Genomic DNA, 19,634 nt, shown 5'->3' on the forward strand with positions numbered 1-19,634 from the left:
CTGCCCTGAACTAAGCACACAAAATTGAAAATCTAAGAGTTTACTAAAGCATATAGGGGGTTATTTTGGTTCACTCTTTCTGACAAATTCCTTCTTAGAGGGACTATGCCATGTGCACTGCAGGTGGAGCAGATGTTACTTGCGCAGAGAGAGTTAGATTTGGGTGGGGTTTTACTTCAAAGTGAGACCTATATTGCAGTGTAAAAATAATGCAGCCAGTATTTTCCCTGCACAGAAACAAAATAACTCACCCAAATAAAATTCTCTCTGCACATGTTACATCTGCCCCCCCCCCCCCCCCCCCCTGTAGTGCACATGGTTTTGTCCATCTAAGAAGGAATTTGTCAGAAAGAGTGAAGGTTATTATCTTCACCATAATCATTTATTTATTTGGTGCCACAAAATCACATCGGGGCTCTGCTGTATGTGGAACACAGAGGTCCAACATCAAAAATATATTACAAACAAATGCAGCACATGCAACAATCATAAATGCAAATTTTCAGTCCTGTTTGGAAATTTACTTGGCACTTAAACATACAGTATTTCACTGTATTTAGCTTTCATGGTAAAGTAAAATAGGCTGCTTCAACATGAGCATACCACTGTGGTTTATAAACTGGGTAAAGCAGCAGCCTTATGCCCCTTTCAAACCGCTCAAAAAACCTGGTATTTTGCCAATTTTTTACTGTTTTAAAACGGTAATATGTGCGGTCTAAAAGGTACAGTGATTTTGCCGTTTCCCAGAAAAAAATTTTTTTTTTGGGGGGGGGGGGGGGGAACGGTTAAAAAGCAGGGTCCTACCCGTTTCAGACCCATTATTTTTTCTCTCTGAACGGGTCTGAAACGGTACCCAGGTAGCAACGAACACTATTGGTCCCCAGCGCAGTGCATATTTAATGAGCCGGCCGCTCATTACATATATGCATATGTAATCAGCCGCTCATTATATATGCACATATGTAATGAGCGGTCGGCTCATTAAATATGCACTGCGCTGGCTCAGAGTAGATCAGCTACTGCTCACTGTCAGACCCCCTACCCTGGCTGCAGTATATACCTGTGCCCATATATATACTAGTGTCCCCCTTAGCAGTCTCCCCCGCCCTCTGCCTGCTGCATGTCATCAGTCTCCCCCTCCCAGCATCTCCTCTCTCTTCCCCCCAGAGCTGGCCGTGCACTGTACCCTCCTGTATGCCCGCTGCACTGTCTGCTCACACCCGGTAACCCAGCCTGCTGCTGCCTGCTCCCGGTGAGTACAATGAGCCCCAGCACACGTCCCGTGCCCCGGTGACAGTGGGCGGCCCCCTGGGACTGCCATGTCTCTTCTGCCTGGCCTCGTCTGTGCCAGGCAGCTAAATGCATGGCCGCGGTCACCCATCCTCTGCAGTGCCAGCTGCCGGGGACATTACTCTGTACATTGCCACAATCTCCCCCCAGCATCTGCACTGTCAGCCCGGGGGTTGATGATTCATTGCTGGTGCTGCTGTGTATAGCGGCACTTCCCAAAAGTCTGTACCCCCACCCATCCTGTACCCTGACCCTTATTCCTGCCCATGTGTGGGGTGAGCTCAGTGTGTCTGTGGGCACTGTTATGCTGCTTTCACACCGCAAACCTGCTTTAGACCAGGTATTTACATGCGATGTGAAAGGGGTTCAACTTGCTCTGACCCATTTTAAAAAAAAAAACATTTTAAATACCTGGTCTGAGCAGGTTTTGCGGTGTGAAAGCAGCATTAGGTACTTGGGTTGGATCAAAGGAACAATTTTTTATTTATTTAGGGTCAGTGTAATAGGCATGTGACTGTCATAAAATATGTGGAAAAATCTTGCCCGTCACCACATAACTGACCCTCATGTGGCACAAACACGTGGAGATTAAAGCCCCATTTCTAAGTGATCTGACTAGATTGCGTAGAAATGAAGCACGGATCGCATGGTGTGTATGGCCACTCATAAGGGACTAAATTAGCAATTTTGTTTAAAATATTGTCCAGTGTGTAGGCACCCTCCTTAAGTCTTCAAAAACTCACTGTAAAGAAGTTGTACTTGCAAAACCTCTTCAGTCTCCAGACACAAGCAGCAAAGTGCAATTTACACTACACTCAGGATTATATGTTGTTTTTACTGTCCATAATGTCCTTTGTGAGGTTTCTAAATTTGCAAGGGACATAGAGCATCCTTAAGAGACACTAGTATCTGTCATTATTTCTACTAGCTTGTGTTTTGTTCTTTTCTTTCTTTTTTTTCATGTATGAAAAATAAATGGAAGTGGAGGGAAAGTTGAAAGTGGTAGGTAATGCCCTCTCTGGCTGTGGAAAAAAAATCCTGGAGCCATAAAAATAACAAATGATGTGTATTTGCTAGAGTGTCAAAGTTATGAGTTTATTTTGTAATGATGTGCTCCTGCTTTCATGAGGTAAACTGGCCGTGTCGGAGGTGTTATTAGTAATATGGACTCAGTGAAGCAGAAAGCAGAGTGACCGAGAGATCAGTGTATCAGTCAGCAAGAGGGCAAATGGGAAGAGACAGCGGGAGAATGAGAAAACAGTAGTGTTGTTTGCTCACAGATAAACCCTTTGACTACTGAAACTGGGCTGGCTGGAAAGCATTGTGCATTCATACTAGAGCGTTATATTTACAGAGCCCATGCTTTTCATTTCTATAATTGTGGAAATACGGAAACTTGATACTGTATGTGTCCTAATGTGTATGTGTTTTTGTTCTTACAATTTTGTTTATTGAAAATTTTGCTAAATAATAACGCTTGAAGCAGACTATATTCAATTACAGTCGAAACTGCTGTCTCGTTGGAAAGACATTTTCGACTGATTTAGGTCAGAGCGGGCTCCGACCCATTCAATAAGGGCTGTTTTTTTTCTGACCTGTCGGAATGGTCCGACCTGTCGGAAACCACATGGATTGTCGGAATTGCAGCGGATTCACATGTGACAGGTTTTGTCCAACTTAAAAAATACGTATTGAGGAGATGAGGGAGGGAGATCGGCGCCCGGTGAGCAGCAGCAGCAGCAGCTGTAACAAGTAACATTTCTGTCCTAACGGTGGAATATTCTTGAATAAATATTTTACTTTGTAATTCAGGAAAATGTATTTGGTCACTTAGGCACAGAATACCTCTGAAAAATTAGTGGTTAAAGTGACAAGATGAAAACCATCAACAAAATCAGAATTTATAAAAACTTTTACATGCTGTTGTATCATTACTGACAATTTACTGTATTGGAATGAAGAGCAACATTCACACTGGTTTCAATCAGACACAGATATTTGTAAAATGCAAGAAATTAATTTAACAGTTAAAGATGAATTTGCAAATACAATCCACAACATTATGTAATGCCTTGTCACTCCCAGTCCAAAATATTGTTGATATAATAATGATGTTTGCCAATTGTCCATTCCCGTTTCCCCCTCAGTAATGTCATTTGTACGTGCCCATCACAAATTTACAATATATTATGGATGGATTGCAAATAATACTTTTGCCTTATGTTTTGGCAGGTACTTGGCCGGGAGGTTTATACGTCTAACAACCAGCTTGGTGGCATCCATATCATGCACAACAATGGAGTCACACATGCCACAGTATATGATGACTTTGAAGGAGTGTACACAATTTTGCAGTGGCTTTCTTACATGCCTAAGGTATGTTTTATTGAAGTGTGATTAAAATATTTTTATAGTGATATTGTTGTTCATTGCTTACTTTGTCAAGACAATCTGCAAATTGTCTTCTTGAACAAGGAAGGGACAAGTTCTGAAAATTGTCCTTGATTGAGCTTTATCCTTTTAGGGGTATACAAGGATGACGAAGTGCTGAACCATGTTTATTGAGAAATTAATGGTCAGTGTATACTAGAACTGCACATACATGCAAGTTACTGTACATCCTGACCGGGGAGGTCTGCTGTTATGTGCACTGAAGGATGATGGTGATGTTAAAACATGGCAAACCAAATAATCATCAAAAGTTTGTCTAGTTAATTCATAGAAAATGATTAATCTCTTTCATGCATACAATTGTTCATTACTTCGACACCAATCTGTATGACTCTCACTGCTGTCTACTCTTCCTCTTCTATTGTCTACTAAGTAATGAAATATAAATGCTTTGCAGTGAAATGTCCAAATATTCTTAAATTGTGCACACTATAGTCCATAATAAAGTGATTGGCTAATTACAGACTTACTTGTCACAAATCACTGGCTGTTCTTCTAGCATGTAATGATCTAAATGTGTCCCTGTTTTTCTATTTGTTTTAGAGTGTTTCCAGTCCTCTGTCTATAATTACTCCAAAGGATCCAATTGACAGACACATTGACTTTACTCCAACCAAAGCTCCTTATGATCCTAGATGGATGCTGGCTGGTCGACCTCACCCAAGTATGTACATCTATTAAGGAACACTTATTTAAAAGCGATGTACTTTTAGGTCTTGCCTTTTCTTTTTTGTCAATACATCTCTGTTCTAAAGGATTATCATTTTCTTTGTTTGGTTGGTTTTTGATTACCTGTTTCTACCCCATCACCCCATCAAAAGGTCAACATGAGTTTTTCATGTGTGTTTTTTTTTTTTTTTTTTTACTGACTTGTAATTTTACAAGTCAGTAAAAAAAAAAAAAAACTCACCATCCATATTGGCATAGAGGTAGAATATAACAGTTCGCCAAATGCAGTAAGCACATAGCATGGCGAAAGAAGCATTACACTAATTGGGGGTCCATGTCGACATTGACACCAAATAAAGTGAAAAACTCACATTGACCATTTCAAGTGACTACCTTTTTCATGTTGTTATTTTGACTGTTGACCTTGACGTCTCAACCTTTTGGGGTTGAAGTATTGACTGTCTGTTTAAGCACTGTCTATCTAATAATCCACACCCAAACATCTATAGCAGGCATGTCCAACGTTGGCCCTCCAGATGTTGTGAAACTACACATCCCAGCATGCTTTGCCACAGTTTTGCTATTAGATAATGCTAAAACTATTGCAAAGCATGCTGTAATGTGTAGTTTCAAAACAACTGGAGGGCCAACGTTGGACATGCCTGATCTATAGTCTTTTTCAGGTGTAACATTTATACAAATAATGTTTTTCAAGAAAATACCTTTATGTGACATATACCTTAGCAAAAGAATCTGCATATACCAAATTCATTACTACTACTTAATAGTTGCTATCCTATGAGCCAGCCATGTTTGCCAGTTATATTATGATGTAAACTACCTTCAAGAATCAAATTTTAAATGCCTTACCTGCGGTGAACAACCCCATACAAACCTGTTTATCTTTCCAATGTAGACTATAGGGTTAATGCATTTTCACGTTTTCAAAATTTCAGATTTGCCCGCAGTTTTTAAAATATAAATTTTATTCAACTACTTGTATGAACTAACTCAGCGGTTCTCAAACTGTTGGTCCTGACCCCGAAGTGGGTCCCAACCTTCTTAGCATGGGGTCACGACTCCATGTTGCTGACCATCAGGCTAATGACTTTTCTAATTTTAGACAGTGATTTAAGGAGTCTGAATAATCTGTTGAGTTGTCTGTTATGTTAGACTCCCCACATCACTCTGTGCCTCCACAATGCTGCCATGTATGTGCTGTCTGCTGACTACACATGTGATGTGATGACCTTCTGCAGTAACTTGCTGGGGTCCTGTCATTATTTTTATTGTTTGATGGGGTCCCGGAGTAAAATAGTTTGAGGAACCCTGAACTAACTGCTTTCATAGCTTTTGTCTTTGGTAAGAATCACTCTCTAATAGAGTTTATCTAAAGTCTTCACGTCTTCTTTCTTCCTTTACAGCAGCGTCCACAATAACAGTCCAGAATATCAATGGTTGAGTACATGCTTTAAATCATATTGACTGAAGCACTAAATAAGTAACCTGTACTCAATCATGGAGTCTGGACTGTAAAGTATAGGGACTACCTTCCCTGCTATGTCCAACTCAGGTTTAACAGGGGTAGATGTCAGGCAGACTAACCTAATGCAGGTGATCCCTGTTTTTCCTTCATACTTTAAGCAGTGGTTTGTGGTACACTGAACAATTGTTTTGTTTTTTTGGTTCTTGTAGCAGTAATCACTGGGTGAATTACAATGTATTCTTTAATGAGCATGATCTGAACATCGATCACAAACTGCCTAAAAAGGAATATGGCATTGTGTGGACTGTTGTGTTTAAATTTGATGATGAATCGCCAAATATAACATGTTCTTTTTTATTTATTTATTTATTAGCCATTTCATATATAGTGCACATATTATTTGCAGCTCTTTACAGAGAAATTTGAACATCCACATCAGTTCCTGCCCCAATGGAGCTTACAATCTAAATTCCCTACCATACAGTATGTACACACACAGTAATGCTAACCATTACACCATCATACTTCCCAGATGTTAATGAAGCCTTCTCATATTTTATGACTATCCTATTTATAAATATCTTTATTTCTCTTACCTACTTAATTTCCCCACCTGTCTTACATCAATTTAATAGCCCCCTTCCTGAATATCTGTCCTTGCATCTCATACGCTAGGATTTTACATCTGTGTGATCTCACTCAGAAGCACTCTAGGCACAATCAGCAGCAGATGAAGCCCTATTGTCAGGGCCGGATTTGTGCCTAGGCCTGTGAGGCACCGGCCTCAGGGCGGCACCAATTAAGGGCGGCAGGCAGGCTGACATTCTGTTAAATGGCACAGCGGGTGGGCAGCGGCGAGTGACGAGCGCCGCCGCCGCAGACATGAATTATCATGTTGTCGGCAGAGCCGCTAGTCACCCGCCACTGCCCACCCACTCTGCCATGCACATTACATCACCGCTTAGTGGCTGGGTCCAATGGTCCCCCTGCGCATCCGGAAATGTCTCAGGCTCACTGCTGCTGGTTCCCACCCATTGGCTACTCTACACACACACACACACAGTCTATTGGCTGCTGTGTATCCAGAAGATGCAGTAATGCCAGGAGTGAACTGCGGGTTGCCCCATAGAGGTATGAGAGGAGAAGGGGTTGAGACAATTTTAAATTTATGAATACATTGGTCCCATATATGGCAAGTGAAGGAGATTATTGGATGAGAAGAGATAGCCAATGGATGATTTTTTGAGGAGATCCCTATTATGGAGGGAATCGAAATAAGCTTGCAAACAGCAGATTCTAATTCCACCCAGTGTACAATTACGCGTAAACCATGCCACAGCTTGACTGAAATGTATAGCCAAAAAAATAGAGTTTAATATCGGGGAACCCTTTGCATCCATTGAAAGTCTCTCTCCGCAAATTTAAAAAAGCTTGTTCTAGGAATCGGTTTCTTCCAAACAAACTGACAAATCATTTATAAAGTTGGGTGAGAATATTATTTGGTACAATCATTGGAAGCATCTGAAATTAGATAGAGAAGTTCTGGTAAAATATGAATTTTGATAGCCATGCTACCAAATCAGGAGATATAATGGGATTGCCATCTGAACAGATCCGCCTTAATAGAGGAAAGGATCTTTGGATAATTGGCTGCAAAAAGAGAATCATAAGTATGAGTGATAGACTCCTTAGTGTTGAATTGTATCAACTCTCCAGGCAAAGCTGAATTTAGATTTCGGAAGATCCAATTGTGAGCTATGTATATAAAAAGCCTCCGTCTTTGAATAATTGATCTTATAACCCAACACTATATTGGGTTATGGTATATTAGGCAAGGAGTGTTATGATCCAGTGTGTGGACCCCAAAGCCATGACCGCTGTTTAGAATGGTCACAGCGAGACCCTACTCTACCTCTGTTGCGTCTACCTAGGGACAACCAGATCCTGTGGTACTAGGCTTCACCTTTAAGAGCCACGTCTGAGGGGGTGAATTAGGTATGCCCAAACTCTGATGCCACCAGGTCGTACGTGGTACTAGGATCTGGAAATTGTAAAAAGGTAGGCAAGAGGATAACTAACTAAAGGCCTACCTACATAAAGTAATAATGAAATAAATAGCAGAAAGACCCGCAACCTCATCGCAGACACAAGAATGTGTGCTGCTCAATCTCCGCGGCCCCTCGCGGGGCTCGCTGTGCTCGCGTGGAGTTGATGCTATATAGTGTGGCGAGCGCAGCAAGCCCCGCGAGGGGCCGCGGAATACATGTAAAGTAATACGCGTCCGCTCACCACGCTTCGGGCTCGGTGGCACGCTGCGCTCACCACACTATATAACATGAACCCCACGCCGACGTGGATAGTGGGGGTATGAAAAGGTTGTAGAACGCGTACCGCCGCCCCTCGCGGGCTCGCTGCGCTCGCCACGCTTTGGGTTCAAGTTCATAGTGGGGGTGCATTTAACATTGTAAGCCTCCATTAGGGTGCTTATACAATTTTAAATCGCATACCATTGTATATGCTATACAATGGCATACAATGCCATACAATTTGATGGTATACAATATAAAATTGTATAACATCGGCTGCCATCGCATGCCTTATGGTCTGCGATGCGATGGGCGCCGTGCTAGTACACAAGTACCTAGGAAAGTCATTATCTAGTAGATGTAAAATGTACCATGAAGTAGAAGAAAAGCTTTGGATGAGCAGCCATTGTGTCTGCAGCAGCAGTATGTAGCTCTTTCAGACATTAAAATGTTTTGGAACTGTCCGTTGTTTAGCTAAAGAAGCCTCCAGCCAATCAAGCCTAAATCACTACAATATTTTCCTAATTAAAGAGAAAGGAGACATTCCCAGCTTAATCCATACCTGCAGTATGGTCTTTTTAGTGGCTACACTTAGGAGCAAGCAGGAATCTCTCCCGCTCCGTCGACACCCACTCACCCTGAGACTGAAACACAGTATTGCCCATTTGGGAGTAAAGGGTATAAAATTGACCATTGATTGACCATTGCACTAAAGCAAAAAGGCTTTAACTGGAGGGCAAGACCACAAACTATGATACATATTATCTTCATGCCTCCGCAACAAGGACATCTATGGGAAGGGGAAGAACAAATTAAAATCCCAAATATAGGCTAATATATGTTTTATGATAAACATTTAAAAGTAGCTCAGTACAGTATATGAGTCCTCAGGGAGCAGGAAATTTTTCATTTAATGTAAAAATGTTGGGAGAAAATGTATAGCTTATGTACCATAATAATGCATTTGGTCTCATTTACATAGCATAGTAAAATATGGCGAATAAAGATATATTATTTTAAAGGTTTTTTACATCAACCCTCAAATGCAAGTTGAATTGATGTGGTCATGTGTGTTGAGGACTTTTATACATGAGAAATTGCTTTTTGAACAGGCAGATGGTCAGAGTCCAGTGGGCTTCTTTTATCTCGTTGCAGTGAGCAGCCATATCTGCTCTCCTGGTAGTCTTTGCTTCTAGTGTGTGATAACTGATTCAGCTTGGAGGGTGAGCCAGCAGGGACATCCCCTGACAACAGCCACTCCTCCTCCCATCCTCAAAGACCAGGCCGACCAGGAGAGTAAATGAGACTGTGGTGCAGCCTTCGGGGGCCTGGATGGAAATGGTCTGCGGGACGTTCACCAGGGGGTTTCATTGAGTAGTCTATTGTAGGGGGGGGGGGGGGTTCCTCTATGAGTAGTAGTACATCGGGAAGGGGAGCACTGCTCATTCAGCTGGGGGGGGGGTGCATCCAAATGTGCTATGGGGCCCCCATTGGTATAGCTATGCCCCTGCCTTCTAGTACTTTTGTTATGTTTAATAGCAGATTTCTATATGGTCCTACTATCTCAGTGGCCACTTAATGATTTCCCCACTTTTTCATGCCCTTTTTCCTGGTCATATTTTGCAGAAAATTCACACAATGCTGCTGCGAGTTCTTTGGTATTACATTTGCACAGTACTGTATGAGCAAGTTTGACAATACAAGTTCAATTTGGCAATCTCGCACCTGATTGGATTGCACTTTAGACTTCTGATTGGGGATACTAGTCTCCTCCAATTATGTCTAAAAGAATTGTGGCCTTATGTATTGTTTTTTTTTTCTTTTGTGTGTGATTTTAGAACTCCTCAGTACAGTAACTTAAATTTACAGCAGGGTGTATGTACATTATCCCATATATTGGGCATATTTATTTTTATTTATATTTCTAGCTCTGTACTGTAACAACTATTCATGCAAATGATACCAGAAACTTTGTGGACTATTACTAGTGTTTAAACAACTGTGATGATCTACAGCAGCTTTAATTGGACAGGTTTATGTACAGTTTTATGTATACTGTTATGGGCTGTTTGATTTTATTATTGTTGTGAAGTTTCCTATTCTTTTACTGACTGCATCTGAAAAACTCGGAAGCACCTGAAATGACAGCTATTTAAAATGAAAATTACTTTAGCAGTTTTTAGATTTCCAATGCTCAATAACACCCCAATTCCAAAATGTGCAAATGTCCTTTAGCTTGGTGAAGAAAAGGTGAATGAGGTTGGAGAGACATTAAATGGGTTTATGGTTAGCTCAGTTTGCTCTATTTGGATAATATTTTTACATTAGTTCTGCAACCATTTATCCTCCTGTCTGAAGTGCTAGCCCCAGCCTGGCTCTAAATAAGGTGGCTTTCAGATTTTAATTTAGTACAGGCGTTAAGGAAAGCAGATGATTCTAGGTGATAAGTTAAAGTAGATATCTGGTAGGTGAAAAGTTAAAGCCATTTATAAGAGACGATAGTGCCATGAGATTCTTCAAAGTGACGTGAGACACTGGGCCAGAATCTAAACCAGCAGCTCAAATTCCTGATAGGAAGATAGGTCTGGAATAGATGCTTACACTGTACAGAGGGGCCAGGAAGGCTGCAATGTAGAACACCGTAATTACAAGGCTTTTTTGCCATGATAAAACACTCTTGCCTGCCACTTTAAGTCAGGAAAGGTTACAGCACTTGGAGACATTCTTTTAATTGGTTTTGGGCTTATGATTTCAGAGGTTGGAGTTCAAATGAATCCGTTTTCTGCTCAGACTTCTTGCAGTGCTTCAGGTTGCTGTATGTTTTATAGTTATACAGAGAATAGAAATGAGGGAAGTTATACAGAGAACAGAAATGACCATATTGTTGCTTATACTAAAGTGTGAAAATGGTGATTCATGTACGGTTTCCAGTGTACAATTTACAGTAACAGATTTCTTGTTTTTTAAATATAAATAAGAGGTGTCCATACATTGAAATCGGGCCAAATCGGCTCAGTTTGATGTCCCCTCTGGTCCAATGTGCGATCCCATGCGCATCGGACCCGAGCTGTTGGCTGTCCGACCACCCGACCTGGAACTACCTTCTTTCTCCGCGCCACCTCCACCAGCTGGCTGTACCCCGCTGCCCACTCTCCGCCACTGCAGCAGCTCCCCAGGAGTACATGCAATAAATCGCATGCGATTTATTGCATGTCAAAATGGCAAATCAAGTGCCAGATCACATGTGAGCCTCCCGGGGGCTCTGGGCACACTGGTCAAACTTGTCTTTAGGACAAATCGGCCCAGTGTATGGGGGCCTTAAGTGTTGTTTTGACTGTTTTTAATTTATACTGTATATAGAAGCTTTATAAAATGTAGCGATCTGAAGTTAAATGTTTATATCATTTTTTACATTTATTGTACATGATACATAAAATACTAACTTTAGCACAAAGAAAATATTAAATATATAACAAACTGTTAATTGGTAAATAAATAATGTAATGCTATATCCTACTTTTATGGGGGAAAAGAGGTTTACAAGAATATTTTACAATAAAGGTGCTCATACACTGTACAATATTCCATGTGTTTTGAATTAGATCGCATTGCATGCAATCAAATCACATGCGATTTGCATGCGATTTAGGACCTAGTTCAAAAAGCAAGGGGTGCCCAGACTTTATGTGCTTTGCGATGGAATGCCTGTGGGAGCATGCATAGCATTGCACAGCACCCTCGCACTGTGTATGGACACCTTAAGACACGTTTAAAGAATAGTGTTTCATGTTATGTTCTTGCATGCTTCAAATCACCATATGGCTAATATTCCTCATTTGGCGATATTTTGCATTTTCAAGGCACACATTTGTTTTGATTTGTTACCTATAAGGCGTGTTCTAATGGTGCCATTTATTTGTACTTCGATCCCAAGTTGAATTGAACGGCAAGCAAAAGGCATTCAATTTGGACTATAGTCTTCAAGTTCTGTCAAAATCTCAAGTTAATATAGTCAATATTGTTTGGTCCTGTACTCCAGGCAGTTTAAGGGAAATGGCATAGTCAAAATCTCACCTTGTGTATGAACCTTAACTTCTTTGGGGCTTATCTACATTTGGATGCAAGTAATTTTATGATATTGCTCTCAGATTTAGCAGTGCACTTCTGCATTTCTGTGTGTCACCTTTACTCTGAAAATATTTTTCAAGAGTAGGCAAGTACTGTATGATAAATAATGAATATGTAATGAATAGTTAGAGGTGTTGGGAATGGGTGTGTTGTGTGACAGGAGAAAGTGGAAGTCTACAGGAAAAGAACAAATTATGGATGAAATGCTTTCATTAGTGGAACATTTTAAGAATCACATATAATTATATCATTAGAAAAGACAAGCGGCCAAGGAGTGGCAGGGGAAATCTCTGATACTCAGACAATACCCAGCGATCTTAATACAAGTAAACCATTTTGATTGTTGTGGAAATAGGAAGAGCTTTTTTTCAATACCACATACTGTAAAACTTTTCAGAAAGTTTAACTCAGAAATTGTACTGTTATTTAAAGGTTTGCTTTTCTTGTGATCTGCAGTTCCTTTTCTCTCTATAGTATATGCCTGATTGAAGAAAGATGGCCCTGATGCATGAGATTCAGACTATCTTTTAGTGAGTTTTATGATTCTAGAAATGTCACCCTAATGACACCATTGAATCCTAAATAGGTTCTTGCCTATGCTCTTCATCCCCACCTATTTGAACATTGTAAAGTGAAATTTTTTGTCCGTGAAGACGACCTTCCTTCTAGCCTTCTTTTCAGCTAATTGGGAACCATGTCCTGCATGTCTCATATCTTAAGGCCCCCATACAATAGTGCAATTTGTCCCAATACCCTTTACCTGATTCCAACAGATCAGGCCGAGAAATCGGGTAAAGTCTATGCGCATCGGGCTAGATGTGCTGCACATAATATAAATTGTATGTGCAGCCATCAACTGCACTTTGTGGGTGCTTTTTTAGCACCCACTATATATTGCATCCAACTTTCCTTGAACTTCACTCAACAGCTGCCCCGGAAGTGCCAAGTTAGATGTTGGCACTCCCAGGGAGCTGCCGGAGGAGCTCAAGGCAAATAGGGTCCAAATTGCCCTTAAGACAAGTCGGACTAGTGTATGGGGGGCTTAAATCCTTCACAATGAGAGAGCAATATTGGTATGCCAATGTTGGGTTTTCATCATGAGATAGTCATTCCTTCTTGGAAGGTCCCAACTTTTAGTGACTAGGGATTTCTGGCTCTCCTGGTTGTGGTTCTAGTATTAAATATTTTTCTAGATAGGACCAACACGTTACTGGTTTTGTAGAGTTGACCATTATCACAAAGACTATAGGCCTAATTCATACCTGATCACAGGGCACATTTTATTTGTAATGGACAAAGCCATGTGCACTTCAGGCGGGGCTGAAATAAAATGTGCAAAGAAAGTAAGATTTGGGTGGGGTGTGTTCAAAGTGAAATCTAAATTTCAGTGCAAAAATAAAGCAGCCAATATTTACCCTGCACAGAAACAAAATAACTCACCCAAATCTAACTCTCTCTGCACATGTTACATCTGCCCCACCTGCAGTGCAACATGGCTTTGCCCATTTGCTAACAAAATGTGCCCAGCGATCTGGTCTGGATTAGGCCTATATCCAGATAGATTCAGCAAACTTTCACTGGTTCTGGGAATGCGGGTTCTGGAACTTATCTTCTCACTCTTTCAGATCAGTGAATGTCTCCTGGGTGACTCAATAAGGTGCCTTTGCTGGGCAGGCACCTGGTCACTTCTCTCCAGTCTATTGCCAAGTTTTTCCCTTTTCATGTCCAGAGATCCACACAAAGTTCTGTGTTCAGCCTTCTATGTGCATAGTATCCCTTAGGGGCAGCGTTGCAACTTTCCTCTCACCCCCTCACCCCTCTTCTCCTCTCAAATCCCAACCCACCCACCCCCCCCCCCCCCCCCCGTGCAGCATTCACTGGAGTAGTTGAGCCAAGTTGTCGAGCTGCTGCATGGACATGGCCTCCTCATGGCGCCGAGGTTACCAGGTGGGGAGAGCAGGGTAGGTCTGCCCGGAGACAGTGTGACGAGAGCTGGGCAGCGGGGAGATGCAAAGCTGGCAGGTGAGTGGGAGAACAAGGCATCTATCCTCCAGCACTGCTGCAATGCTTCCCACAATGCGGCAGATGGGCAGTTGCGGCTAGTTCCCATCCGCCGCATTGACCCCGCCGCTGACTGTCCAGGCACCGCAGAAACCCCCTGCTCACCCTGCGCTGCCCGGACCCCAGGGACACAATGCAAAGACCCCACTGCCTGTCACCCACCTGGAATGTGGGGGCCCCTGATTTGTGGGAGCCCTGGGGCAACCGCCCTTTACACCAGAACTGCCGGGTCGCACCGGGGTATTTGAACCAGGATGCGAATCGGCAGTTGTTCCCTTTTACACCGATGTCCCCCGGCATTATTAGGTGAAGTTGGGCCCTGAGCCAGCGCTTGGAGATTACATCATCTCCAAGCGCCAGGAAACCCGTCAGCCGGGACCCCTGCAACACCGACTAACATGCTGGGGCAGCCCATGTCTAGGTCGACATGGGAAAAGATCAACATGATTCTAGGTCGAAAGGATATTAGTTCGACAGTGTCTAGGTCGACTGTCAAAAGGTTGACATGGGATTTTTCACAGTTTTTTGAGCCGACATGTGCCGACAGGCGGTATTTCATACCCTACCATCCAGGGTGTGGTGGGAGAATAAAATAGTGTGCTGAGCGTAGCGAGCGGATGTGGTGCACTTTAAACTGTCCATGTTGACTGTGTTGACATTCAGGTAAAAAAAACAGTGAAAAACCCCATGTTGACCTTTTGACTGTCGACCTAGACACTGTCAAACTAATGACCTGTCAAACTAATGACCTTTTGACCTAGAACCATGTCAACTTTTTCCTATGTCGGAGTAGACCCATGTTGGCCTAATGTTGTCGACCTAATGACTGTCGACCATCATGCTGTAGACCAAATTATCCCAGCCCAGCACCCAGGAAAGCTGCTGGGCTGCCACCAGCCTCCGTGCGCCCCCCAGCCTCCGTCCATGAGGTGAATGGATGCCACCAACAGGCATCCTTTTACCTCCTTCCAGCCTCCGCTGCTGTCTGCATAGACAGCAGCGGAGGATGTGCGCGGCCCCTGCCCAACCTCCGGACACTGCTGACTGGAGGATTGTCCTACTGGTGGAAATGGGTCCCTGGATCAGATTACCCGGGTTACCCATTTACATGGCTCCTGACTCCGGGGAAGCCCCATTTCCGACCCTGAACATTTGCCGGGTCAGACACCCGGGGAACAGGACTCGGGTTATTTTATTTTTACCCCTTTTACACCAAGCCCCTACCCGGACTGGAATGGCAATAACCCGAGTCGAAGCTCTGGTGTAAAAGGGGTATCAATTACTGCCATGTCTCACCCAGCATCTACCCCATGACTACTTCAGATACTGGTCAGCATAATCACAAACTGGCTACTACCAGGTGCTTGGGGAGTGTCTTCAGGGAGCAGAAAGCAGACACAGAAAAGACATCAGTAAACTTCCCTAGCCACATTTAATTGGAGCATTGCCTGTTGTTGTTTTTTTTGTTGTTTTTTTCAGGTGGCCATAACTATGCAGAGAAAGCTTTACTTTGTTTTTACACCTTTACACTGTGTCTAGCATATTTAAAGCAATTGCATGTCTTGCATACACACTGGACCAATTGAACAACTTGTCATTCAAAATATCATCTAGTCCTATCTATGTGTGACCAGAGTTAGATCTATGCCCTTGATAAAATTGTGTCTACTCATTGTTTTGCAACATCTAAGCCAGAAGGATTGGAGATTGCATATTAGCTTGAAATCCTTTTGTTTGCTAGTCTAGCTCATTAAATAGATCAGTTTTATTTAGAATAAAGGTCTATATTTTTTCTTCTTTGTTTGCTCTTATTACATCATTACTTAAAACTATATACCGTAATTGGAGCAGTGGTTCCTTAACTCTCTTGAAAATAAAATGTGGCACCCTAGAGTATCGGCATTTTTTGACAGCCCCCAAGAGTTTCTCATTGAAAAATAAATAATTAAGTAAATTGTTCTTACCTGGTATGCTTATGGTCAATTATGTGGTGTAGGACAAGTTTATGTGTGTCACATAATGATAGGCAAAACCAGTGCTGTTGACTGCCAATCACATTGACCAGATATGATTTGATTTGGTCCTTGACGACCAACCCGTGGCACTCCTGCAAGTGCTGGGGTGCTACGGCAACCATTTTGGGAACCACTGGTGTAAAGCCTACTGTAGCTCAAGAGATTAAAAGGATGTTCTATATACTGGGGCATATTTAACAACAGTGATATTCTTGTTCACACTCGTTACAAATGCTAAATGGTACTCCAGCCAATCAGCTGTTGCCATTTTTTGATTGGTTAGAGCATTTGTCATTCGTAAATCAGTAATAACAAGAATATTACTTATTAATAAATCTGCTTCACTGTATTTTACTATCCCTCAAAATCTTTTTACTGTAGTTGCAGTCATTGTGTTATTTTTATTCAATATAATGTTGTCAAAATGTTTCTCATGCACCATTATACTTACATCTTAGTTAAAGTATACTTTTTACACTTGTATTTCTGCAGGTCAGAAAGCACAATGGATTACTGGATTCTTTGATCATGGATCCTTCATGGAAATAATGAAGCCATGGGCACAGACTGTAGTGGTGGGAAGAGCCAGGTAAGGCAAATCACCTTTATTATGATGTACACAATTATTGCGTTGTTACAAACTTACACAAAAACAGTTAATGCTCACACTTATTGCTTTATTACAAACTTAATGCTCACATTACAAAATCATATGATCACTATTGGACCTAGGTCGTATTACAAAATACATATGTATCTAATGCAAAGACAACAGTATGCCTTATATGAACCTTCTGTACAGTAATCCTTATAAGATATCCTCATCACCAGGTGCAGAGGCCAGTTTCAGCCATCAATATCACCTCTCCCATGTGTGGAGTAAGGGACAAATTAACATAACAATATGGTATAACTAGTTGGAGTACCTGGCGTTGCCTGGGATTTTAAGAATGTTTGTTTGCAAAAATCAATTTAAATATTAAACACACAGTATAAATAACATTAGTTGTCCGTTAATTGACGTTGGAGCGCAGGACATTATGCATCACCTGATATATTCTGTGCTGCTGTGGGAACCTGCTACTGCCACTATATAACTCTGTGTGTGGATTTGTGCTGTCTCCATTCCCCTTCTCACATCATGTCACTGACCCTGTCATCTCTGACATATTATGCATGTCCTGATATAGTCTGTGATGCTGCCTCACCCCTAGGGATGTGTTACCCCCACAGTATTTGTTCACATATTGTAACGGATATGTGTACCAAGTTTGGTGTAGATTTCTTTAGCCATTCTGGAGTTATGCTGTCTGCTGAAATAGTCTGTGTGCTGCTGCCTCACCCCTAGGGGTGCTATGGGTGTTTTACCCTCATAGTATTTGTTCACAGATTGTAACTGATATTTGTACCAAGTTTGGTGTAAATTGCTCCAGTCATTGCAGAGTGAAAATTTAGATTTAAAATCGATTTCAACATTTTTTCATTGCCCCGGGCCGTGTTTTAATATGCTCGTATGTAAAATGTCAAGATCTTCGCTTGTAAACTGTGGATTGAAGGACACATTTTCACTTTTATATAGTAGTTTTTAATAATATTTATTTCTCAAACAACATAAACATACATTTAATTTCAAGAAGAACAACCAAGGGGATCCGGCACTCCACAGCTGATGTTCCTCTGGCGGCTGCCCGCACTACACGAACGTGTTATACAGACCAGCAAACAAAATGCAGCACTCCAGCACAATTAAGTCAAAAAACTTTTAGTGGAACTGTGGTAAAACCAATAGCAACGTTTCAACAGCAATGTGTTGTCATCAGGGATCAGCCTGATGACGACACATTGCTGTTGAAACGTTGCTATTGGTTTTACCACTGTTCCACTAAAAGTATTTTGACTTAATTGTGCCGGAGTGCTGCATTTTGTTTGCTGGTATATATATATATATATATATATATATATATATATATATATATATATATATATATATATATATATGTATGTATTTATATAAAATCATCTATATGATAGCATGAGACAAGCCACACCCACATTTATGACAGTAATCTGAGTGTATAACATATAATGTTACATAGTTACATAGTAGGTGAAGCTGAATAAAGACTTGCATCCATCAAATTCGACCTAGTAGTACGTATATTATGTTTTTATATTATAGATTATGTCTCTTATTCATACCCCGGGATGTTATTGGCCAACAAGTGCTTATCCAACCTTGTTTTGAACGCATTTATTATAGAAGCCGACACCACCTCTCCGGGAAGAGAGTTCCAGAGTTTGACTGCTCTCATTGTAAAGAAATTTTCTCTTCTAACTGTACAAAATCTTTTTTCTTCTATTCTGTATTGTACATGCACCCACGTCCTTGCTTCCTTTCTAGTAGAAAACAGGGTGTTTGACAGTTCCTTATATTGTCCCCTGATATATTTGTACATGATGATCATGTCTCCCTTCTACGTCTCATTTCTAATGTAAATAGTCCCAAATTGGATAATCTCTCCTCATAGGTTAAATTTTCAATTCCCCTAATAAGCTTTGTGACTTTTCTCTGGATTCTTTACAATTCAGTGATGTCCTTTTTATAGTGTAGGGCCCAGAACTGTACTCCATATTCGAGGTGAAGTCTAACCAATGATTTATAGAGGGGCATAATTACTTTTGAGTCCCTAGTTTCCATGCCCCTTTTTATGCATGCTAGAATTTTTCTGGCCTTTTTTACCGCTACATTACTTTGGGCACTACATCCCAGGTTGCTATCTTTTAAGACTCCTAGATCCTTTTCAAGTAAAGACTTACCCAGTTCCTCCCCGCTCAGATTATAGCTTGCACACTGGTTGTGTCTCATGTTATCATTTGAAAACACAATGGAAAAGCCAGCAATACTCATATTAGAGAACATCAAATAATTTTTTTTTTATTAAAGGCATATTAGCACAAATCCAACATATAAAGTGCAAATCCTATCTCAGCAAAAGAAAAGGAGACCGGTCAAAAAACATCAATGGTATAGCAGTATAAACATAATATATATATATATATAACTAGGGGTGACTCTAGTCGCGCCACACAGATGGCTGCTGCTCTACAAAGACTCCCCTGTTAATGGGAGACAAAAGGTATGGATAGTAGAGAGAGTAGAGAGCGCCAGAGGTTTCCACCACCTTAAGTGCAGTGCATGAGTCAGATATACAAAAGATCAAAACATTT

The 19,634-nt window shown here is 41.3% G+C and overlaps 1 protein-coding gene across 1 annotated transcript in view; it reads left to right on the plus strand.

The window, feature by feature from the left end:
* Positions 1–19,634, plus strand: part of ACACA (acetyl-CoA carboxylase alpha) — a 551,747-nt gene that overhangs the window by 368,220 nt on the left and 163,893 nt on the right. Inside the window, exons 34-36 of the mRNA XM_083173207.1 lie at positions 3,523–3,666; positions 4,285–4,405; positions 16,899–16,995. Coding sequence (XP_083029333.1) covers positions 3,523–3,666; positions 4,285–4,405; positions 16,899–16,995 — 362 coding nt within the window. The remainder of the gene's footprint in view (positions 1–3,522; positions 3,667–4,284; positions 4,406–16,898; positions 16,996–19,634) is intronic.

This window comes from Crinia signifera, chromosome 2 (genome assembly GCF_055691185.1).
Source record: "Crinia signifera chromosome 2, ASM5569118v1, whole genome shotgun sequence".
Lineage (NCBI taxonomy): Eukaryota > Metazoa > Chordata > Amphibia > Anura > Myobatrachidae > Crinia > Crinia signifera.